Consider the following 25,238-nt stretch of genomic DNA (forward strand, 5'->3'; position numbering starts at 1 on the left):
AGCTGGACTGAAAGCAGCGAGAGCTGCCACGTCAGATGCTGCTGAGGCTTCTTGGCTGAAAGGACTGAAACACACACGCACACGCACGCACACACACACCACATCCACATGAATGCACTTGCACGCATATACATACACAGGCACGCAGGGTTTGCCTTTGCGGTGCCGTTCTCAGGAGCTGGAGTCATCAGCCAAGCCTGACGCCCCGGCTCAGTGTGGCCGTCACCGCTGTCTCTCTGTGAATCAACATGGATGGAGCGGCTCCATCAACAACACACACAGGCCCTAATAATAAAACGAGCAAATCCCTCTCTCCAGTTTGCTGCCACATGCCAGAGAGGGCCTGCCCCGGGTCGAGTCATATCCTGTCAGCATTGCTTCTGGATTTACACGCTTTAAAAAGTGTCTTTCCTGAACATCAGTGCCGTTTTAAATGAACAGTTTTTACTCTTAACTCTGACAACCAACTTTTTTTCAGCACTGCATGCAAGATGTTTACGCCCATGCACAAACTGATGGCACAAATATTCTCCGGGTCGTGTTTCAGAGAGCTACATATAGGGAAATATTGTGGCCGCAGAGGCTGCCTGATGCAAAACAGGATTTGGCTTCATCTTTATTTAGGCTAGCTTTCCAATTCCTTGAGAAATTGCATTACTGAATACAACAACGCCATTGTTTCATCACATTTTAGAGGGGCTTTCAGCTTTTTATACATTTCCAGAGAGGAAAAAATCAAAATGAGAACACCATTTTTCAATCTAAAGGGAGAGAAAGGGCTCTTGTGCAGAGATTTGATTCTCCAGATAGCACTTGGCACCATTTGCTTCCTCTAAGTACTGTAATATGGTTATGATACATTAGCATTCCTTCACATCACCAAAGAAACCCAATATGTGTGTATCAAAGATTTTAGTCAGTGGGGAAGGGAAGGAGAGAGAGGGAGAAAAGAAGAGGGTGGAAGTCCAGGTAAAGGATTAGCATTAAAGGACGATAGGGAGTGAAAAGTTGCTCAGATGAGCAGCATTCCTGCAGACAAAGCCTGGCAAACGGTGAAACTGTTGAAGATAGCCTGCGCTCTTCTCAGGAGGCAGACAGGGAGTTAGTAAAGTGGCTTTTAAGCTCACCAAATCCAACATATCCCAGATAAGACTGTGGCTCTTCCTGAGGGAATGAAAGAGAGAAGTAGCAGAGAGGGGGCTGGAAAGAGTGAGGTAAAATGGAGTAAGAGAAGTAAGAGACTTAAAGAGAGAGAGAGAGAGGGAGAGGGGAGACATGAGGGATGGGGAGAGCAGACAGAGATAAGCAAACACAAAGAGCAAAAAGAAAGAGGCTGGTTCAGAGAGTGAGACAGAAAGACAGAAAACGGATGAAGTGTCAGGAAAGTGAGCGCATATTTCAGATGAGAACGCGCTCGGTGTTGGTTGACTCGGGCTCATACAGTGCAGCGGATGAACCCGGAGACTCTGAGCCGCCCGGCCTTCCTCTCCAGGATTTTATCACCTGCGTGGAAGGCGGCTTGAATACACACCGGCCAGCGCCATCAATCTGTGCTCTGCCCGGCTGCAGGAGGAACCTCTGAGGGTCTATTTTCTCTACTTTTTAGTGTGAAAAGCGGCGCATGCATGAGTATAAATATTCACACCTGTCAAGTTGCATTCATCATTGTCGGACTCACCAGTTTCGCTATTCTCTTTAATAGTGTGTATTATATTACGCTTCCTGTTGCCCTTTTTCTGCATACATGCGTTGGATAAACTAGGAGACAGGTGCACACACACAGGCCAGAAGCAGAGAGTCAACAAACAAGGGTCACTTTTTAATCATCCCCCGTGTGTTTATTTAGCAGTGGTCAGGTTTTCACGTATAAACCTCCCGTTGCAAAATCCCTCCTTTTAGACTCCTGAGAGAACATTCAAACAGTATTAATTCCTCTTGCTGGGAAGGGGACGGCCTTTTCCCGGAGCAATCCATAACATCTGAATATAAAAATAAATACGAAGAGCGGCCGCGCGCTTAACCCCAAAGCAAGGAGGGAAAAAACCTGCCGGGAAGTTTGACGGCGATGTGTGTTTTTCCTCTGTTTCTCCAGCGTCTGGGACAACATGTTTCTCTCACTCTGTAGCCACCTTTCTCTCTCTCTCTCTCTCTTTCTTTACACATCTTTTTGTTGCAATCTCTTAATCGAGCCTCCCATTTCTGTCTCTGTCTTCTTTATCTTTCCCCTCCCTCTCTCTCCCTCCCCCCCCCCCCTCCCTCTCTCTCTCTGCTGGACGCCCCAGTGCCAGTTAACTCACCACAAGCCAGAGGGAGGACCGCAAGAATGCTTAAATCAGCATAATTAGGCCTGTGTGTACTTTAAACACACACGTTTCCCCCCGAGCCTGGACCCCTGCCACCCGTACACCGCTGTGTATGCAGCCACGGCCCGTCTCTTTGAGTCAATAAACACAAACATATCAGCCGTCAGCCTCGCACATGTCCACACACAAACACACACACACATACATATGCAACACATGAGGTGAAAAGTGATGCTGAATCCCTCCGCAACACAACTTTATCCAAACTACTGAAGCTACCTTCGTCATCCAGCTGTCACCCCCCCAAGGTCCAAACCGCCCTCACCACACTGACACAGTTTGACCCCTTACACTGTGTAGCTGCGGGGGAGGAAACTCAATGAGTTTAATACGGCGGCTCTGTGCTGGAAAGTTGCACTTTCGCGGAAGAAAAAAATTCCAAGCTGGTAAAAATTAAGCCCGCTCTAAAACAATGGCAGCGCTGCAGTTTGTGGTTTTGCCCCACACACACATCTGTATGTGTTTTTGGTTTCAGTGGCGCATTAACAAACAAATGAATCCAGGGTGCCCGGCTGCACATGGGGATTATCAGTAGTCATTACAGACCATTTAATAATAATCACCACCATCAAAAAGCAATCAGACCAAGCATGTGATATTTGGACGCCCGATATCACCGAGCGGATCATATTAGTGAAGATGAGAGCAGATTAGACAGTGTCGTTTAAAATTATCACGCAGGGATACACACACTGTTAGCAGCTTATTATTAAACATGCAGCATGTGTGATTCCCCTGCACCAGATAAGAACCGTTTCAGAGAGGACACCCCTGGACTCACAGCACCGAGACACTCAACAGGAAAGTTTGAGAGTCGGTGACTAAGGCCGACTATAAAGGCGTCCAATAAAAACATTTCACTCCCTCCCTCAGGATCCCAAACGCTCGCAGCTCCTGCAGAAGCTTCAGGTGCACACGGACACTCCAAGAGAGGCCTGCACTTGCAAATAGCGTCGAAATATTGAAACAACTTGAAAAGAAAATCCTATGAAAATGCAATGAGACGAGGAGTGCCGAACCTGACAGGCCTGGTCGCACGCAGCCTGCGGCCTCGTGCAGTCATTTCCATTCTAAAGATATGCACTCAAACAAGTCGCTCCAGTAGTGAATATCACTATTTGCATCCGGCTTTGGAAGCACACTGCGAGTTGCCATGGAGTTTATGTCGTTAAAGCAAAACATGAAGTTAATTTGATTTCCATTTTTAACATGAGCCGCCTTGAAAACAGATAAATTTTATGCGGCCTCAGCTTACTCTCCTCCTGGCCGCAGAGAGCGATCACAACGCCGCGCTCATCCACGCTGGAAAATATTCTGTCAGCGGCGTTTGATCAGAGTGGTGTGATACTGTTTATATGAGGGTACACACTGAAAACCAGCCACAAAGAAGCCACTCTGTGGGACTCTCTGCCTCTGCCTGTCTGTCTGTATCGGTCACACACACACACACGGAGGCATGCACACACTCATTTCTCTGTTTGTGCGCTCACACAGCTGTGGATCTTGCTCAGGGTTCAACCAAGGTAAAGATATGGTATATTACGCAATGGCTTATAGATTTTTCCACCGCTGGCGGGCTGCCAGAGCTCTCAATGGGAGGGAGAGAGAGAGAGAGAGAGAGGATCAGAGAGCAGCACATTTTGTTCCACAAAGTCTGACTCACTAACTGTATCCACTGGCTGCCTTGCTGCAACTGCGGGCCTCTATGTGCAGTAGTTACATTGAGGAAATAGCATAAGAGTGTGTGGGTGTTTATTTTGTGTGTGTGTGTGCGTGTGTTACTTAATAATACTGAGAGTTTTTCTAGTATCAGATAGGTTTATTAGTTCTGGTGGACATTTCTGCTGTCTCCCCCTGAGGCGAAGTGGACTGCTGCTGCTCTATATTGGTCTGCCTCACACACACACACACACACACACACACACACACACACACACACACACACACACACACACACACACACACACACACACACACACACACACACACACACACACACACACTGGGCAGGGTAAAAAATAAATGACCTTAGGTTGTCGTTCAACACACTGGGATGTCGTAGCTTTACAGTCCGTCTGTCCGTCATCTACACTTAAAAGCTGCAGTAATAATCAGGATGATTTACGCTCTGCCTGCAGCCGCAGTCTGTGATTGTTCTTATTCTAAAAGGCCACTATTTGACTTTATGATGCTTTATGTTTCTTAATACCATGCAAACGCACTTGACAAACCAAAACAGTCACCAGTCTCCATGCACAAATAAATGTCAAATAAATAAATGTCTCTGACACCACCAACAAAAAAGTCTAATGTGCGTGCATGACAGACATTTCATTGGAGACTACTTCCAAAATGAGACTTGGAAGAGTCGGCGAAAGCGGCCCAATCTGTTTTGAATCAGACGCTCGCCTGTCAGGATGATCAATACGACTGTTTTCTTGATTTACTTACCGAGTACGTGATGTGCATATGTTAATGAAACTTGTGCGTTTCTCATATCAGTCTTGTCCATATTTTCCCGCCTGGATTAAGAAGGCAGACATACTGTTCTCACACACGGCACAGAGACGCATTCACAGAGCGGAGCTGGCCTAGATCTCGCACACCAAGGTTTCCCTTACTCTTTTAATTGGGCCCTTGATGCTCGACATAGGGTGTACTTCCTCTAATTAGCTATATCTATAGCGTATGGGAGGGTGTATGAATGCATGCATGTGTAAAATCCTCTTTTGAGCAACTCCAAACTAACTAAGAGCTTTAATTTCACGCTAGGCTGCATTGTCCCATTCAGTGGGGTTACCCCCACAAAAAAAGCCTCTGAGAAAATCAAAAAGAGCGGGCGACGGAGGAGGGGGATGGAGAGAGACAGAGAGGGGAGAGAGGGAGAGACAAACAACAACAACAACAACTGAAGCTCATCCTCGAACAATGCCGATCGCTCACTAACCGTTACTTCTCTTTTAAAGGGAGCTAATTGAGGAGGTGGAGGAGGAGGAGGAGCAGGATGAAGGTGAAGGGGAGTCTGTCCCAAGCAGCTGCAAGAAAAGCAGCTTCTCATCCCTGCGGTGCTTGCGGGTACGTCACGTTTAAAGTGTCTGATCATCTCCTCACTCTGCTAACAAACAAGTCTTTTCTCTGCAAACTGCTCGCTGCTGCACCTCTCAATCTAAGAGCTGAAAAAAACGAACAGCAGTCCTGCACAGGGAGGAGATGAAGATGTCAATCACACATTCATATCACACACCTAACTCTTACCTACTGCCAAAAATAAAATTATATTGGACAGTTAGCGCCGCGACAACAAAAGCTCTGCTGGGTAATTGCATACATTTTATTCTGTAGCTCTTTCTTCTCCCATGACAAAAGCAGGCAGAGGCCAACATGACAGAGATGTGGTTTTAAACTGCTGCTCCTCCAACACATGTGTGTCTATCTGTCTCTAACATACGTGACTGTTCGGCCTGATTTCAGACTTGTGTGTGTGTGTGTGTGTTTGTGCCGTATGGCTTGGTAAACACTACTATATCACACACCAACATAAGACTGCTATAGGGGCGCCTGCTTCCACACTGGCCACAGATCAGCCTAAACCTAATCCACACTAGGAGGCAGAGGACCGGGATACACATATCCACACGGACCCACACACATATTGGACACACACACACACACATACACACACACATGCCCATTCATCCAGGGGACAGACACCTATTACCCTGTTGTGCCAACTGCCTCAGTAAAGCATGATAAATCCATTTTCTATGGGCGGTCAGGAAGACTGAGCAGATAAGGGATGAGCAGAAAGCCACAGCGCCGGATTTAACTCACCTCCAAGACAGATTCACACACACACACAAACACACACACACACACACACACGCAGAGGAGGACTGTCCGCAAGCTACCTCAGGGTTTTGCTCGGGGCTTTAAACACACTCTTCATACAAGCAAAAGCTAAAATTTGAACTTAGTCTTGACAACCATTATGCACGATAAATATTGGAACTAAGGATTAACTTGATTTAAATACCAAGAGTCAACACATCCGCCAACATAAAATCCAGAACATGAAATCAAAATGTGTTCAGACGCTGCTTAAGAGACATTTCCCATTTCTCTGCACTCCTTCCTCCGGCCCTCCGTCCCTGCCTACCAGCTCTCGCTCTGGGCCGAGCAGCGTATAAGGTGGACCTGGTCTGCCTCCAGCAGAAAGGATGAATAAGTAAAAGGAACACAATGTACCCCTGGGTTCTGCCTGCAACCCACCGCCCGCCTGCCCGCCCGCCTGCTTGTCGTCCTGGCACGGTTTGCAGGCCACTTTTACCCGGCCTACCGTCCACTACGCTGCCTGTGCTGTGCCTACCAACTAGCTCTGTTTGACCAGGATTACTCTGTGTGTGTGTGTGTGTGTTTGTGTGTGTGTGTGTGTGTGTGTGTATGTTTGTGTGTGTGGTGCAAAGTGATGCCGGCCAGGCTCGGTATGTTACCAGATCATGCAGGCCCACCTCGGTTTACAGCAGCACCGCGGCCGTCACCGTCCGGTCCCAGTGAAACCAGAACCGAGGGCTGACGTAGGAGAGCCATCGGCCCAAAACGGGGCAGGAGTAAGACACACACACGTGCACACAGTCCCTCACACACACACATACATACATAGGAAGCTATAACAGGCAGGTGCGGCCTTGGATGTGAGTTTGAATGAATTGTGACTAATAATTGAAAACAGGAAGAGAAAAATGTTTGATTTAAAGAAAGTGGTTTCTTTTATAAGATATCATATACACACTGCTGCGTGGGCTCCTCACATATTGCCACACAGACTTTACGCTCCTCCATATGCACTCATTCACACACACACACACACTTTTGTTAGGAAGCCTTCATCTCCATCACCAAAGACACTGGCTACAAATCTCCACATTTTTTTTCCTCTGTTGCTATGGCTATATGGCATGGCTACAGTATGTATGGCTTTCAAGTGCTTAGCCAATCTGCACGGCTGAGTGAATTTCAAGCACTCATTTGATCTCCAAATCTAACAACATTTTAGAACTGCAAATAATCGGACACGAAGCGCTTATATGAGCAAGAATCGAGCAAGCAAACAAAACTTTTTTTTTTGCTGCTTGTGAAAACTGTGCAGGGAAATAGTTAAACATCTCAGGGAGAGAGAGAGAGAGAGAGAGAGAGAGAGAGAGAGAGAGCAAGAGCGAGAGACGGTTTGCAGCAAAGCTTGAAAAGTTGGCAGTGTTTGCGAGACTCGCTGAATATTAGCAGCCCACATCTCATTTGGATAAGCAGGACTTATAAGTGGAGTCTGAAATAATTGATTTCAAAAAACGCAGCACATAAAAGTTTTAATTAACGACGCCTCCGCGACCTTCAAACCGCATTAAAACTTTATGCAAATGCACTTCCGTAACAACAATGTGAAACAATGCCACGTAGCCCGTAAAAAAATAAAAAATAAAAAAAAACTCCCCGGTGCTGTTTGGCAAGTGCACGTGCACTACTTTTTTTTGGCTGAACCAGGTCCGTCACCTACCAGGCCATTCCAGCAAAGCTTTTATCAGCATTAATTATACATTGTGGATTGTTTACACGAGTTTTGCATGTTTTCTGTGATTTGTGAATTATTTACACGGCTGAGATCGAAGAACACAGCCTTAATGGAGACATAGAAGAGGGTACAAGTAGCCTACATTATGCACGTTAGTATAATTCATCCGTGTGTTTGGGTGTGGACACACACACACACACACACACACACACACACACACACAAACACACAGAAAGAATCCACAAACTGTCTTTCGCATGAAACCACAGATCATTAAAACAAGCGATTAAAGCGAATTAAAGGCGGGTGTTGAATTCAGGTTTAAATTACCTGTGTATGTAACAGTATCACTTACAGCACGAGCAGGATGCACGCGCGCTTCTCAAGTTAAATTTTCACTGCTGTTTCCCTTTTAATATCCCCTAAATACAAACACGAGTACTCAAGGAGACATGAGAGAATGCAAACAGCTGATTGATATCCATCAGTAAAACCGGGAGACGCGCGAGCAGCAGCCTAAGCAGATCAATATGTAACGCGCATATGGGCAGCACGCGTCCGTGCGGCGCTCGTGCGAGAGGATCTGCTGCCAATTAATTTTAATTAATGGAAAGAAAGAGGAAACTCGATGCGGACCTCTGCCTCATAGCACCAGGCTTGGAAAATTATCTGTGCTAAATATGCAGTGGGGCTGTTTGGACGTATTTTACAGAGAGACTTTTGATTAGAAAAATGTCTCCGTCACTGTTTCAAACTCGCAGACGGCACAGAGGTCACGAGAATGAAAAAGGAGCAGGAATGAAAAAGAAGTGCCGTTTTTAAGTGCAGACTGTTTTGTAGTTTCTGACTTAAAATAAAAAAAGATGTGGCTAAATATAATTTTGCATCAGAGCAAAAAGTATTTAAAATCAGAGAAAACAGACGGAGGTCTGGTCAGGAGGCCTGAAATAATACAGAGGAGGAATCTGCCTGTTTTCCACGGAGCTCGTCAAATCACACACTGTTCTGTTTAAGGTGAAATTATGATAATAATTTCTCTGCCTCATCACATATGACTTTATGGTTTTATATCATCTCAAAAACATTTAATATAAAAAATACCTCCTAACAAACCAATGAAAGGGAGGAGGAAGAGGAAGGCGTCAGGCCGTGACCTCCATACACAATTGAAAAACCTTGAACCTGCAGGCCTGAAGCTACGCTGCTGACATTTATAATGCTAAATCATTTCACAGTGTAAATTAATGCATGAAAAATATACTGCATAAGCCTTATAATGATAATTAGCTCTTGCAATATAACTCCTGACTAAAAGTAGCTCTTGACCTTTAGAAAAGAATACCACTCAGTCTCTTAAAAAATGTTATTAAAGCGTTACATTCAACTTGATCTTTGACGAGTTGTGTAATTGTAAAATAATTAAACATATAGCAGACATTCAGCTCGGTGTGTGGCGATAAGCCGAGCGGCGGAGGGAAACACGGAAGCTGCGGCGGCCTGACGTTGCAGCTCCCCTGTGTTAACTCCGCAATGGCTGCACTTTACATGTGTGCATCTGTGAACTGTTAACTTTAAATACAAAGAGATGAGCTGTGCAAAAAGCGCGGCGCTGCACGGAAAACAAAAAAAGGTCATGTATGAGTTGACCTTTGCTGCTGTGAGCTGCTCTTGGTGGTTTTTTAATTACATGTAAAAGTATCAACGAGCCGAAACAAGACTTAATCAGCACATGAAAAACGTACTATAATAAAAATATATAAACATATATATTAAGCAACAAGAAGCTCATATTGTATCAAAACCTGGCTCAGTATTGTGTAGGCTTACAAAATATTTCCTGTGAATATTTTCACAGGAATATAATATACCCCACCTGTGGGTGACTCCAGTCCATGAGCTCATCAAAAAAAGGTACATTTAGATGTAATTCTGTGTGGACTCAGAGGTGCGTAAAAGAGACGAGGCCTGAAAGGTCAAACTGAGACTATCTTTGAGCATTTAAAAAAAAATATCTTAAGCTAAATATCCAAGTGGATATCTGAATCAAATAGTATATTTTAAATTATTTTAAAGACAAAAACTAACACTTAATAGACGTTTTCCAACTTGTAACAGCACCATTACCCCGCACGGCCTCTGAAATCACGCACAAGACGAAGCGAGTTTTACTTTTCCATTGAGTGAACCCTTTTAAACTCCCTCTGTGCTATCTAAATAAGTAAAAGCAATTAAATTATTGTTAAATATATATATATTGTAGCTTTAATGTTTCTTTAAAGGTCAGCTGTATTTTGTGATTAATGAAAGGGCTGCCCTGCAGCTCAGACTCTGCACACGACCACCCTTCCCCATGTCGCCTTCAGGAATCACCCTAAAACTTTGTTTTATTTTCACACGAGGATACTGAAGCTTAATAAAAATCAATGAGTGGTAGTTTTAAATGAGCCCACGGTGACCCGAAATGCCCCCAGCGCCGCGCGGCTGCAGCCCGGCAGACCTCCGTAACAGCCGCGAGTCAGAAAGCCTGAAAAAAATAAACCGTCCCACAACTCAACGAGTCGTGTTGAAACTCAATTCGCGTTTTTTTCTATTTGTCAATAAAGCCGATTACTGCCCCAGGGTGGCCGTAGTTAATCGCCAACCGTCAGAGCACCGAGCCCTTCTTCTTCCCCTTTCTCCAACCTCCGTTTTATATAAAATAGATTTGGGAGAAGCGCCATTTTCTCTCCAAACCATGCGCAATGAGACGCACAAGAAAGCCCGCTGGAGGAGTGCCATGCAAAAGAAAGGGGGAGAGAGAGAGCGCGCGAGAGAGGGAGAGAGGGAGAGGGAGGTTAAACACTATCGGGGAAAAGAGAGCAGAGCTGGAAAAAGGTCCTTAAAACGCAACAAATGACAAGCAGCGACGGACAGCAACAACACTGTAAGCACGTACAGTAGCAGCAGACCGGAGGTGCACAACACCGGGAAAAAAAACAGCGAAGAAGAAGATTAAAAAACGTTTTTTTTCATACCTGTGTCAAGCAGTAAGGGGAGTACATGGCTGTGTCTAGAGATGAAAGTTGGAGTTGTTGATAATAAAGTTGGATGGAGGTTCGCTGCGGTGCCGCATTGCAAAGCCGCTGTGGCTCAGTCCAGGCTGTAACCCCGCCTCACTCACAGTGAAAGCTCCGCTCCAACTTTAGGAGAAAGTTTTTCTGCTCTCTCTCCCTCTCTCCCTCCCTCCCCGCCTCCCTCGTTCTCTCTGACTCTCCCTCTCTCTCTCCTTTCCCGCTTCTCTTTCGGCTCGACGTAAACCTATAACTGTATTTAAAATAATCATCGTCTTTTTATACTTTTTTTTTTTTTTTTTTAATAAAGACGAATCAGTGTTTCGCTGAAACCCCCAAAGAGGAAGCGCAAGAGATACAGTATCCCTGCTGTACAGTGCAGGCTTATAGTGCGCATGTGGTGTTCAGTGGTGAGTTCAGTCACCCTATCGTATTTTCTGGTAGGCTATTCTTTTAAACTGATATGAAATATCTTTAATATTTATACTTTATTTCCCTCTGGACGTAACTGTAGCTAAACTGCTACCGTTAGCGCAGGATTTTAATCGTTGTTGCAGAGAGGAAAAGCAGGAACTTTCATTCAGTCAAACATTTACAATGTTTTTTTTCTTTTTAATACAATTTTAACTTAGTCATGTTGATATGACAAAATAAATCACATTCAGATAGACTGATAGATAGATAGATGTACTATTAAATATCTGGATGTATCAACTGAATATTCAAAAGAAACCTTGTTATATTGTCATGTTCAAAGATTATGTCTCGGGCATGCATGTAGTGTATTTTTTGGCTTTGTATTCTATATAAATCTTGAAAAGCTTCCATGGATTTTCTTTCGCAGCTTTCACATCCTTTGTAGTCCCATAAAATGCGACAAAAAACCACCAAAAAATACAAACAATGCTTTGCAATTAACAGCTGAGATTTTTGCTGCAGCGTGTCGTCAGCCCGTGAGAGTGACATAAAGCTTTCAGCACACAGTAAACTCATTCAAGTGTCTTACGCAGAAGAGGCCCCCATATCCTCTTCACATGAGCATTTTGTTATTGTGCAGTGAAAAGTGTGCGATGGACAAAAGTGTTTGATTCGGCGGGCTCAAATGTGAACCAGAGTGTTGTGTTCAATTTGTTTTATAAGGTGTCACGGCTGGATTGGAGTCCCGACTCTGTCAGCTCGCAGCCGCACATTTCGTGTACGAGAAGCTGCTCAAGAGAAAGTTTTAACCTGTAGCAGGTCATATTTCCAATTAAAGGATCAATCAAATAGTGTTAAAATATCAGGTGACCTCCTTGAATGCAAACTATAAGTCCAAAGTAATCACAGAAAGTTGTCTGAATGATTTATTTAGCTGTGTTTCCCTGTTATTCTGGTCACTTTCCAGTGAACTGTATATACGCATGCAGACAAAAGATACCTGAACTCGGACAAAGTGGTCTAAACCAGTTTCATTGTGTCTTCCATTGTATGGAAGCGATACACTCTGTTTCTAATCAGGCTTGGCTTTATCCTCGCCCGCTCCCTGCTCCTCAGCCTAATCAAACTCATATATGCAGGCAGAGTGCCTGCAATTATACATAAGCCCCTGCCGCGTGCATGTGTGTGAGTGAATAAAATTCTGTATGTGTGTGTGTGTGTGTGTAAGGGTGCGGTTTCAGGGGCTGAAGTCACCCCGGTGCTCCCATGCCAAGTTTTTCAGGGGGATATGAAGCCGTGCAGCTTTACGAGACCTCAGCCTATGTAGGATAGTTAGACACTCACACCACAGACACACATGCATATAATGTACAGGATGTACACACATGCGTGCACACACACGCATACGTACACGGCCACAAATGTCTTGCGGTCAGAGATTTGCTGGCACAAGCAGCGAGGAAGAGAATTAGATTGAGAGAAAGGAGAAAAATAGTGAATAAAAGTGGGAGAAAGTGAAGCATATTGAGGTGTAGTCGGTTCCTTTCCCATCGTCTCTCCTCTTTCCAAACCACACCCCGACACGGCACGGGCCCAAAACCCAAAGCCTTTGTGTGCTGCCTCGCTTTCCCTCTTTCTCTTTCTTTCTACCCCCCTTTTCTACTTCTCTGAGGTTCTTTCTAAGCGACCTTTTTCTCCTTTTCTATCTTATAATCTTCTTCTGTTCCCTCTCTCTCTCTCTGCCGTTTTAATCACACTGTCCCTTTGGTCTGTCTGACTTTTCTGGCCGTCTTTGTCTCTGGCTGCATTCTGGGCCGAGACGACCATCTCAGTATTCAACACAGGCGCTTTGGCTCTAACAAACAAACTATAGCAACCGCAGGATTTACAAAAACACTGACGCTCAGGTTTTCTTTTCTCTGATCAAACAGTCCGGTCTGACCGTGCAGCACCTACGAAATCCCCTCGAGCGCACGGGGCCCTCGCGGTTTCTGAGTTTGCAATTAAAAAGCACATGAGAAAACCATATGGCGAGTCTAAAGTTAGCATGTTGTGGTCTCCCATTGACACACGGCACTGCCCATATACTCGCTGTTTACCATCGCCTGTGGCTAGGCCATTAAATATTGAAAGTGATGTAGCATACTGATACTGCCATTAGCATGCTAAATGTGTGAGACAGGTGGTTGAGGCCGCCTTTCAAAAGGCAGGAAATATGTGCGCGGAAAATGTGTGTAACTGTGCCGTTTACTACGCCGTGCAGTGTCAATATTTTTTGAGTAAGCTGTTTATGTGTGCTCTGGGAGGGAGCACGCCAGTCAAATGCATACAGGCATATGCAGTCAGAGAGAAATGGCTGACTGGACGTTATGGCTAACAAGCATATCATACACAGTGTGGATCCCAGAGACTCCACGGATCTGTTTGCAATCTGAGTGTGTGTGCAGAGCAATGTGTTACGCCTGCTGCTTTTTATGTGTTTACTGTGTGCGATGGCTGCATATACGCTTTACTCGACTCGGTTTGGATTACTGCCGCCCCGCTGTGTTTGTATTCAGGAAGAAAATGTATGGATTTATTTTTTCTACTGTGATGTCATCGTTTCTTCATTTAAAGTCTGAATTCGACATGTCAGATTTCAGCGCACGGGTCGACGAAGCAGTCGTTCAACCTCGACCGGAAAAGACGATGTGCTGTTTTTACAAAGATATAAAAATAACCGCAAAGTGTCCTGCGAAATAAATCTCAGGTTTTTTAAATGATTTGCGTTTTATTTTGTTAAAGTGGCTGTTTCTGGTTTTGCGAGCAATGTGATGAAAATGTGTCTGCAATCTGCAACAAAGCAAAACTTCTGCAAATCATAAATAACAGCAACTAAAAACACATGTCAGAGAAGAGCCGACGTTTAGAGGGACGAAGTGTTTGCGCAGGGCACAATTGCCACACGTCAGCGCAGGCTACACATGAGGAGTTTAGGACATCCATCATTAAATGAGACAAAGTGGATGTATGAGCTAACGGGTAGAAAGTTAACACTCAAAGATGTGTGTTGTATTTCCTGGACACATTAACCCCACAACCTCCAATTGAAGCTCTTAAGAGCGAAGATATTTTGTGGTTTAAACCCCACATGCTGACGTTTGAGATGATTCTGCAGCATGCACTTATTAGTCTTTTGTACCCAGAATGCCCCTCTCCTCCTCCTCCTCTTAACTGTGATAAATCTTTACCAGAAAAAACAGATCATCTTTAATGGACCTGGCTTGTTTGTGTGTCCAGGAAATAAATCTTTGGACATCAACACGACAAAAACAGATGTGTGCGTGTGTGCGTGTATATACCCTGTATGTATCCGACACGAGGAAACATTCAGGCATCCCTGGGCCTCTTGCAGGATCGTCGTTCACCAGGTAAGTGTCTGTAGCCTACAAAGAAAAACAAAAGAAGGTTATTTGATTTTAATGTTATCAGTTGAGTATTGATTTTAGTCTTTAAACACTATTAAAAACTCTCTTAAGAAGCAGATACCGATCATTTTTTCGCACTAAGGCAGCAGAAATTCTATTTGTTTATTTCCAAACCTGCAAGGAATTAAAAGACCGGTACAATAAATACAAAACATGTACACAAACTCTTTAAGAGTTGAATTTTCTTGGTATTTACAGAGTACACAGAATAATACAATTTTTAAAATCTGTGAGGACGCTTGTGAACAGTCCTGTCCTGGATTCACCCTGATCAAACCACCCTGTGACCCACCCCTTAAAATGTACCTGCCTTATATGAGACACCCACTGGTATCATTTCTACCCAAATAACACAGCGTCTGTTAACAACTCTCGCGCTATACATCCCCAGCCAGACTCTCTGTAAGAAGCAGTGTGTCTGCATGCATGTGTGTGTAAGTGTGCATTCAGGGAGCTTCATTTGTATTCTAAGTCAAGCAGGCAGGCAGGCAGGGTTCTGGCAGGGCCCGGAGCTGTGAAATGGGCTCTCCTTGCAGTTCTGCCGTTGATTGGATCAACCTATCCCGCTCTACTTAGCCGAAGGGAGCCCAAATCCCACAGCCGCTGTGCCGTTCTGTGAAATCCTATTTCATTTCACAACTTTAACGGATAAAAAAGCGTGCACACGGGCTTGTGCCAGCCCGAGACCCCATGCCACATCTATTTAGCCGAACAGGAGCGGAGAGGGAACAGTGCATGTGGTGTGTGGAAACGTTTAAAGGCACACACATATAGTCTCACCCTCCTGAAAATATAATCACCTGCACGTACTGTATATACATTTTTTCCACGCCCATGTGCTCTCGGCCTCGCACACAAACACACACACACACACACGAGCGCAGGCACACGTGCATGCCACTTACGCAGACACACAGACACAAACCCCATAATAAGAGCCAGACATTGGCAGACCACACAGCCCTGAGTTGTGGTGAAAACAAAGGCTATTCATATCCTTCGCAATGAGAGGTCTGTACGGCTAACTCTCTCTTTCTCCCTCTCTCCCCCGGCTCTCCCCTCAGCGTTTTATTACAGATAATCTGCATTCGCAAACCTTCCATTTTTCTGCAATTGTGCGATTTCTAATCATCTTTATTAGTCCATAAACATGTTGTTTTATTTCGACTCTCTTTTTTTTTTTTTTTATAGCCGAGGCCTCCAGCTCCTTAAGGGGGCAACACAGTGCCCATTGTTGAGCCAGAAGAAGAGGATGAAGCCAGGAGCGGAGTGAGAGAGGCCTGCTGATAAGACTGCAAAGCATTATGGGAATGGGGGTAGCAAGAGTTCCACCCAGGACAAAATGCAAAAGTCTGCCAGACCACATGTGTCTGATAATGAGCTGATCCATCTGATTGGCCGGCGGTCAGCACAATGGCCGCGATCCACGGCACCTGTGAGTGGGGGGTCCGTACCGGCAAGCAGACCACAATGCACCAGGTGTGCTGGAGCCGCTGTGATTGGCCGTCCCTGGCCAGAAACAGGGTCAGGTGCACGAGGAAGGCTCCCCTGATTGGTCGAGCCGGACCCCCTAAAAAAAAGGCTGCATGTGGAGAAAGAAGTGTTTTTATTGGCTGCTGCTGGTGAATGAGGGTCCGGGAGGGTGGCATTGGGACAACTGATTTAACTGGGAGCATGTGAGGAAACATTCAGACTATTTGAGATGATTTCTTGGAGATATTTAACCCCTCATATAGAGAGATTCTCAATATCTAATCAGCCTTTAACTCTAGCAAAGATGCTCCTTTAAACAATGCAGAACACAAAACAGTAAAAGCGCTCCGACAATAGATCGTTTGCTCTCATTTCATATTAACCAACCGACAAAGAAGCATTAAAACGCCCTCTTTATGTCGTCAGCCAAGGAAACAGGTGTTGATGAACCTCAATCCCATTGTGCAACAGTGAATAACACGCAGCTAATGAATAGGCTAAGCTCTGTACCTGCCACTGGGGAGGCCAGAACACACTGACTCCCTTTGTAGTAAACCCCAAAAAAACTGCAGGCCCCCGAACACTCTCTCCTGCAGCAGTGTATGAATTATATATTGTACTATATATATAGAACATATGCCCGGCCCATATGGCCAGCCCTGAGCGAAAAAATCTCAAAGCCCTCCTTAATTAACATTTTAGAGGGAAGATTCAGAGGCGGGAGATTGAGTCAGTGACCTATTTGGAGTCCATCATCGCCCAATGCGAATGTGTTAATTGAGACAGATTTTCCCACTCCACAAATATGCAATGGAGGATTTTTTCTTTTTTTTTTTGTCCGAGCCATCTGATGTAAGGTAGGGGTATAGTATCCGCTTTAAACTGACAAAAGAAGACACTTCTCTTTCACTCCCTCAGTATCTCACACACTCTCTCCTTGGCTCGCTCCCTCTCCCTCTCTCTCTCTCTCTGGGTATATGTGTTGACGACCATATGGCCAAATTCTTTGGAGGTGAGATCTCCGAAACCTGCTCACACACTTGTGCGCACGCTCACACGTGTACTCACACACACACACACACCTCCACAGAGCTTTGTGTATGAAAGGCCCTGATGGTGGAATTTGTTCTCAGATGGCTCCATTTTAAAGCACATGAATGGCAACATATCAATGATCCTCCTCCCTATCTTTCCGTCGCTCTGCATCTCACACAAACACACTTACACGCCACCTACACACTAAAACTTACACACACACACACCTGGTTCGGTCGCTCTCCTTGTTTCCAGAAAGCATTTGTTCTGGCTGCTGCACACTCATCAGTAACAGCCACTCTAAGCTCAAAAACCATAATTATTATCACCACCATTGTGTCTTCAACGTGTTTTTTATCACCATGATTTGGTAGCTGAAAATAACTCTGCCAAGTTTAAGGCACAGGATGAAAATCGGGGAGGGGGGGGGGATGGGGAGAGAGTCCAGCCAACCTGCGTGAGATGGCAACCACTTCAAAGACGGCGGGCCGCACCGGCGATCTGTTCCACGGTGTGTGAGGGGTGTATGAAAGGCAGAAATGGCCGCCGTGTGAGTCCCTGCCAAAGCTACCTCAGGGAGAAAAATGTTGGAAAAATACGATTTTTCACACAGCCATCTCAGGGGGGGAGGCGAGGGAGGGGGGGAAGCGGGGAGAATAATAAGAAAGAAGATGAGAAAGTGAGGGGATGCATTAAAAAGAGAAGGAGAGATGGATGGCTGAGCAGAGTGGGGCTAATTATTTCACTCTACTTGTGGGTCCTGGAGGTTTTGTCGGGTCAGAAGTACAGCCAAGACGCGGCGCTGAAGATTGCATTTGGCTTAATTGTGCAGTTGTGTTTTACACAAAAGTAAGCGGTGGGACACGGTGTGAACAGTTTCAGTGTATAAGTCCAGATGACTTAAAGGGCCAGATCGCCGATTTTCAACCTCAGTCCTATTACGCTTTAATGGGGAGCTGTTATGGCAGGAAAAAAATGCAAATTCGCTCTGTGCCTTTGGAGGACGCCATCTTCTCCAATGGGCCCTGGAAACCTCTCGCCAGACTACGTAAAATGCGTCAATGTAGCGAAACCACAAGCCATTTGTACAACTTTCTCCACAGCTATGGCGCCAATTTCAACTATTATTGCGTCTATCGATTACAGAGAACACCAGCTTTGACTGACAGTGGCTTTTTCCAGGGGCGAACTGCTCCTTTAAAATCCACGGTGACGAACTTTGGGTTCGGGTCGATTTTGGCGACCCCTGTGGACAAAGTGGTCCCTTCTATGTCTTTGCTCATCATGTCCTGCAAATTCACACTGAATATTCGACCAAATATTGCACCCGACATCCTTTTAACTTCGTAACACACCATTCACTATGAAACTTAGCCGGGAAAATGTAAACATGTAAACAAAGGCACTTCAGGTCTGCTGTAAATCACTTCTATTTAACGATATATGACGTCAATGTTCTTCCTGATGCTTTTGTAGCTCATATAGAGGCATCAGAATATATTTCAGTCGGTTTGAAAACCAGTTAAAAACTCCTCACATTAAGTTTTAGTGCTCAACCAGGAATTTAACTGAATGTTTTAGTGCTTTTTTGCAAATCAGACGATGTCAGCCCTGACGATAGCTGAACCAACACTGTGCAGAGAAATAGATCCTCTCACCAAAACTGTTTTGGTGAAACAAGTTTGAACAGTGCTCACATTGGGACACACCCAAAGATTCACCCAGCCTGGCACCCGGCCTGTCAACTCCTGATCTTGCTCGATAGGCTGCTCTTTAGAAATCATGACAACGAGGCAACTGTTTGACCAAACTTCCCAGGCAGCAACATTTTTTATCCGACACACTCTCATGTACACTAGTAGGTAACTCAACGCCACTGGCATTACTTTTCCTACATCCTTATTCAAGTTTTTTTTTTAATGGCCGAAACCACACTGAGCCGCACTGCCTATGTGCATTTAACAATGAGGTTTGAGCTGCTACAATCAGCCCTTTGTGTCACACGAGGACTGATCCATGGGGAGATTTTCTTGTGGTTATGGTTCTAATACGGCAGTTTACCACAAAGACCAGGAAGCATAGAGTTACATCACGAAACACACACACACACACACACGCTCAAGTATGACTTAATAAAGCAGCGTTTAAAATGTCTCACCCACTTCCAGCTCAACTCAAATGATACTCTAAAAATGCACTTAATAATACGGGTAAAGGGTCACGCCCACCTCCCAGCTTGGCACCAATAGCAGCTTCGGCCTGCGTTTGACTGACAGGTCCTGTGGTTGGCAGGTTTTTCTCTGCAACAACCGCAATGCAACCAACTGTGAAATTATAGGCCCACAATGAAAACAAAATGAGGATGGTGATATGGCTGCCAATTATGAAGCATTGTCTGATAGATGGTTTACCTTAAGGAGCAGAGACGGATGATTACACAGCTTATATCACACATCACATGAGCCCTGCCCGTGCTGCTGCTGCTGCTGATGTTGTTGTTGTGCAGGTAAGACTGGGTGTCGCAGAAACCAACAAACATTTTTGGAAGGTGAAACCATCATAAAGTTATGCAAGAGCGTTATTTAAGTGTGTGAACAATGTGTCAGTCATGAGGCGGACAGGAAACAAGTTGATCCTGTCAAATTGGTGGATGACATTAAATGATTAAAGGCTGAATGAATGGATGCTTTTATAAGATTACCTCTTTAATATATCTTTTTATTATTGTTGATCACCAGTCTAAATAGTATATAATGTTTTCTGGCTAATATATCGAAGAAATATTGTGATTAAAAAACATGAGGGATTCAGTGCAAGGCGATCAATAAGACTTTTACACACGCTGCATCCTCTAGTGCACATATTTTACTGTATTTATTATGTTTCTATCATCATATTTTTTATTTCTAAATAAAACGCGGATCATCTGTTTCATATAAATATGCATATACATAAGACCATGTGGTTTGAATAAGCACATGAATGAAATAAGTAGAATTTCACAATAAAAGACCATTTTAAAAATCACACAGATGATAAATAGCTGTTGATATTAACATGACGTTATATTATAAATAGTTGATGTTGCATTTCCAGGCCATAAATATGAAGTCTCATGTGTAAATACACACTAAAGTACTGATCACATTTCAAAACACACTCTTGCCAGAGCTGCTCTTTAAAGGTTTATGTACTTGTGTCTCCAGCTGGATTGATTATTGCACATTTCAGTGTAACGCTTATGATGTTTTATGTTTGTTGTGTATATTACGTTCATGTTTTTACAGCGTAATGTGATTTCATATGGATTCATTTTCACTCTATATAAACGTAACATTTTACGTTTATGTCTAATGCTGGAAGGAACTCACTCTGACGACTATAAAGTTGCTATTTTGTGTAATTTGCACAGTGAAACTGCTTGGTTTATTGTGTTTAAAGAGCGACATTATTGGTGCAACAGGAATGTTGTCTTGCCAAAAATCTAATCTGAATAATATGTGATCGTGCATCTAAACAATCTTCCCATCCTCACCACAGGACAGAGTTTTTAAACCAACAATTCAGCCAATGACAAAACAGCTGACTTACAACACAATTATGGCACCTTTGCTGTAATCACTGGATAATGAAGATCAATTATAATGTAGGTCACAATTAAAGGGCATTATAATTATAATTCACAAGCTTTGAATTGCAGCATGAGGAACGTCAAATATCATTCATCTGATGCACTGAGAACAAGCAATGAAGTGCAGCAATAACACAGGTCTTCCTCAGATGCCTGCAGTCAAATATAATATTTTTACCCCCCTCAAAAAAAAAAGCTGCCGGATTTAAAACGATAATTAAATCAGCATCATCAGAGCGCAGATCATTTCTTCTAACCTTCTTTTTAATTTCTCGGATTAACATTAAACGCATCACGGAGGTGCTCTTATTCACACGCGCTCTCTGCACTTGTTCTGGGGGCACAAAGACGCTCTGTGTGTCACCTCACCTCCCTCCCTCCCTCCTCCTCCTCCTCCTCCTCCTCCTCCTGTAGTCGCTATAAAGTGTCATCAACTACGCAAATCAAGTGCCCATTGATAAAAAGAGCAGAGAGTAAAGACACAGCCCGGGTGTAAGGTGGAGGACGTTGCGGAAGCGTAAAAGCAGATCATCACCATCCTCCTCGTCACAGCGATGATTTACGCCTGCTACATGCTATATGCTGGCCTTTCAGATCTCCTCGGTCTGTGGTCTCATGTGTGTTTTATTCTGTTTGATCTGAGCGGCGCACAGACATCAGCCTTCACTCACACACTCCTGCAAACACCTCAGCCTGCACACTGTTCATTTACCAGCGAGGATTTGTCAAATTAAATCAGGACACAGAGATTTTTTTTAAAGCAGAAAAATAACTTATAATACAGCGTTTTTCTGTCTTTTAAAGGAGCGTTAATGTGCCGGGGACAGCAGCTAACCAAAATAAAAGACGTCTTTTTTTTTATTAAAAAATATAAAGTAGCATTAAAACATGTTGTTAGAGTGAAGGAAGTATGAGACAAATGTTTTGTTAAATGTTTTTCACTATTTGGTTAAGCAAAGTGAGTTCACACGCTTTATAATTATCCTAATTAGGAGGCAAACAGGGTGATTATGCTAACACAGATAGCTTCTTCCTCTCTCTGTGTCTTACACACACACACGCGCGCGCACGCACAGGTGTGTTGTATCGTCATCTCTGGCCTCTCTCCACAGCCAGCTCTCACTCTGAGTCTCCAACAAAGATTTTTCACAAAGAAATTAAACCCTTAAAAAAAAAGCCTGCAGGGCTTCAGTGAAACACCGCGATGTTTGGTTTATTTTCAGTCCTATAGACTTCACCCTATAGAGCCAACAGAGGGGAACTATTGAGTTACACAGCACGTACCATTATAGCGTGGGGAGATCTGCCAACCCTCTCAATGCCCCATTTTCCTTTAAAAGTTCAGCTTCCAAAAAAGTGAGAGAGGGAGTGCGGGCTGAGGGAGGAAGACTTGGTCTCTTCGCTGTTGCCGGAAGCAAAAAAAGGACCTTTAAACAAGTCGGCCTTAGGCCCAGATTGAAAAAAAACACGCGCTTTCAAAAGTGGGTCCACTCTGCAAGAGATAGGAGGAAAGCAGGACAGCAGCTCCGAGCCCACCGTCTACCGCTGTGTGGCCTCAGATGCGCCCATGTCCAGCAGCAAGAAGTCAGGGAGACGTCTGCGTCAGAGTCCCGAGGTGCGTCCGTCAGCGGCAGAACTTGGAGACGCCAAAAGCTCCCAAAATAATATCAATAGCACGATAGAATTAAAGGACGGCAGAGGTGATGCAAAGTAAGTTTTCTTTCTATTATTTTCCGCGTGCAGCTTCGCAGTCGGGCAGCTTCTGTCTCCAAAACGTGTCCAAAAGCGGCTGTCTCCTGCGCGGCGCGTCCGATCTGTTTTACCCTCGTATCTCTCTCTCTCTCTCCTCTCTCTTGTTCCAAACACACACAAACACACGGCCGCACACACACGCGGTGTGTTACACACACAAAACGGGGGGACACCCCTGGTCCCTCGCTGCCGCCTCCTCCTCAAAGCTGACGAGATGAAAGAGCAGCTTGCGGTTTCGCTTCTTCTTCAGATCGCAGCAGCAGAATGCCTGCACAGCGGCACGTAAAGTCGGTCCGCGGGCTGCAGCGGGGCTCTGTGCGTAAAATGGAAGCTTCTCCGCGCGCTCCGGCTGCGACGACAGACAGCCTGCACTTCCCTCCCCAAAAATATCAGCCACTAAATATCTCACCTCACCGGCGTGCGACCTGTTTACACACACACACACACACACACACACACACACACACACACACACACACATGAAATATACTAGACAGGGAATTAGGGCAGTTGTTTACGGCGCTTCAGCCGGCAGCGTCGCACTGCTGAATGATTAGGTGAATTATTAATAAAGTGAGCGGTGTGCAGGCTGTCGCGGAGAGAGCGCAGCGGCCAGGGGAGCAGCTGGGGCTTTAGGAGAATTAGGAGGACCAGGGGCTAAATCACGGACGGCGGGGATTATAGGGCTGCACTGGCTCCTACCTACAGGTTTCAGAGTGGCACTGCAGCGGGCACGGCCGGGCACGACCCGAGCTGCTCTCAGGTCCGTTTAAGTAGTTCTTAATGCTGCAATCTGGGGCAGAGATCAAGCAACAAACAAGGTCAATGGGTTCATTTAAGGAAGTCACCCAAAGCGCAAGACCTCTCTGATTTCATGCGTAAAAATATAGACAAACCTATCTCAGGTGTCAGTCACTGCGTCCACAGACAGTCAGAGGATAAGAGGAAGGTCAGAGGGCTACCTGAAGGGAGATTTATTCTATTCTGGGTTTATAGTGCATCCTGTTAGTATTGTTACCCATAATCTAAATTTCAATGTTGGAATTTAGCAAGCTTTACTTTTAAACTCCTCACTAACAGATTTATTGTCACAGAGTCTCTCAGCAGAGTGACGCAGTGAAGCAACAGGATTAAACGTGACTGAGATATGACAGAGCACAGACATGTTGTAAGCTATAAGAGATCTGACTTCGGGGAAATGACTGTAGAAGAAGAAAATGTGCTGCTTTCATGTTGAGTGCTTTTGCTGTGTGGACTGGAGGCCTCCAGCAGCAGCAGCAGCAGCGGGAGCAACAGGGCCGCACGTGGACATTATGACATAAAGGTTATTTAAGGCCAAAGGGAAGTTTGAAAATATAAAAGTGGGTTATTTATTTGAATTTTAAATGTCTTTGAATGAGGAGCGTCAACTTGTATCATTTTGATATTAATGGGTTTGGTCAGCAGGACTTGTAGGGACATCAAGGGGAATGGCACAAAGAAAATAGTCCCTCAAATAACTCCGCTGGACAAAAAAATCTGTCACCAAACCAAAGATCGTAAAACACTTCAATACTTTAGAAACCTTATTCATGTGGGGAAACAAAACTCTTGTTCGCGCAGCTTTTGGCATCAAACCTGCAGGTTTTTATCAACATTTAAACCAGCCTCTTTGTAAGTGTCAGACTTTGCTTCTAAAAAATATATACACGTTTAAACTAAAGACAACACAATAAACCAATTCAGTCTTACTACACACATGGACGTTGGGAGTATTGATCCGTGTTGCATCAGCTCTGAGTTTGTGTGTCTGCGTGCAAAACGTCTCTTTCAGTTTGAGTGCGTGTGTCGTTATCCGTCCCTTTTTCCTAAATCAGACGTCTAATGACATTCCTCCAACATGACGGCGTATCAATAATTTAATGTTGACCTCCCCACACATTTGGCCTTATCAATAATTCATCCGCTCTTCAATTTGTGATTCAAGTTTTTTGTTTCAGCCTGATTTGGATGGTTAAACTGAACTTGTGCGTGTGAGGCAAAGGGGACATTTGGCGTTTTTACTTTGAGAAGATTTTGATGCTAAAGAGGCTCCGGTGGCTCCTTTAACAGCAGGGAAATAATATGTGTTGTTTTTAACTTTAAATGTTGTTTAACATAAAAGGTCAACACAGAGACTTCAATCAGTTGGTTTTGTTTATTAGTTTAAAGCATAAAGACAAGATTCTGGATTTTGCAGCTCCCCATCAACAGTTAGAGGCAAATCTAGGCACCAAAGTGACCGTTTAATGTTATATATTTTAATTATTTAAAAATAAAATTTCATTAGTTTGAAACAAAATTGAGTATATAAATGTGCATTATCTGAAACTAGAGTATTTGTGACAGATATTACTAGGAAAAAGAAAAAACTTTTGGCATTTTATTTTGAAAAGATTTTCAAAAAATGATATTCGAGGTGCGACATGAAACGTTGCTGAAGTAACAAGTTGACAGTTTTGGTAAGTT

The 25,238-nt window shown here is 44.3% G+C and overlaps 1 protein-coding gene across 3 annotated transcripts in view; it reads right to left on the reverse strand.

Annotated features, from left to right (window-relative positions):
• The window catches only part of LOC138595412 (nuclear factor 1 X-type-like), a 106,789-nt gene extending 83,748 nt beyond the window's left edge, over nucleotides 1-23,041 (reverse strand). The window contains exons 1-2 of one of the 3 annotated variants that reach the window (XM_069666812.1): nucleotides 22,284-23,041; nucleotides 14,735-14,818 (exon numbers count right to left, since the gene is read on the reverse strand). In XM_069666812.1, the coding sequence (XP_069522913.1) occupies nucleotides 14,735-14,818; nucleotides 22,284-22,286 (87 nt within the window). In that variant the 5' untranslated portion in view covers nucleotides 22,287-23,041. Of the gene's footprint in view, nucleotides 1-10,940; nucleotides 11,628-14,734; nucleotides 14,819-22,283 lie in introns of those variants that run through there. The other 2 variants (XM_069666817.1, XM_069666814.1) reach the window with 2 other exon arrangements.
• Between the last annotated feature and the right edge of the window lie 2,197 nt (nucleotides 23,042-25,238).

The sequence above is a fragment of the Semicossyphus pulcher genome, unplaced genomic scaffold, assembly GCF_022749685.1.
Source record: "Semicossyphus pulcher isolate SPU_LCO1_2020_fin unplaced genomic scaffold, fSemPul1.0.p SCAF_17, whole genome shotgun sequence".
NCBI lineage: Eukaryota > Metazoa > Chordata > Actinopteri > Labriformes > Labridae > Semicossyphus > Semicossyphus pulcher.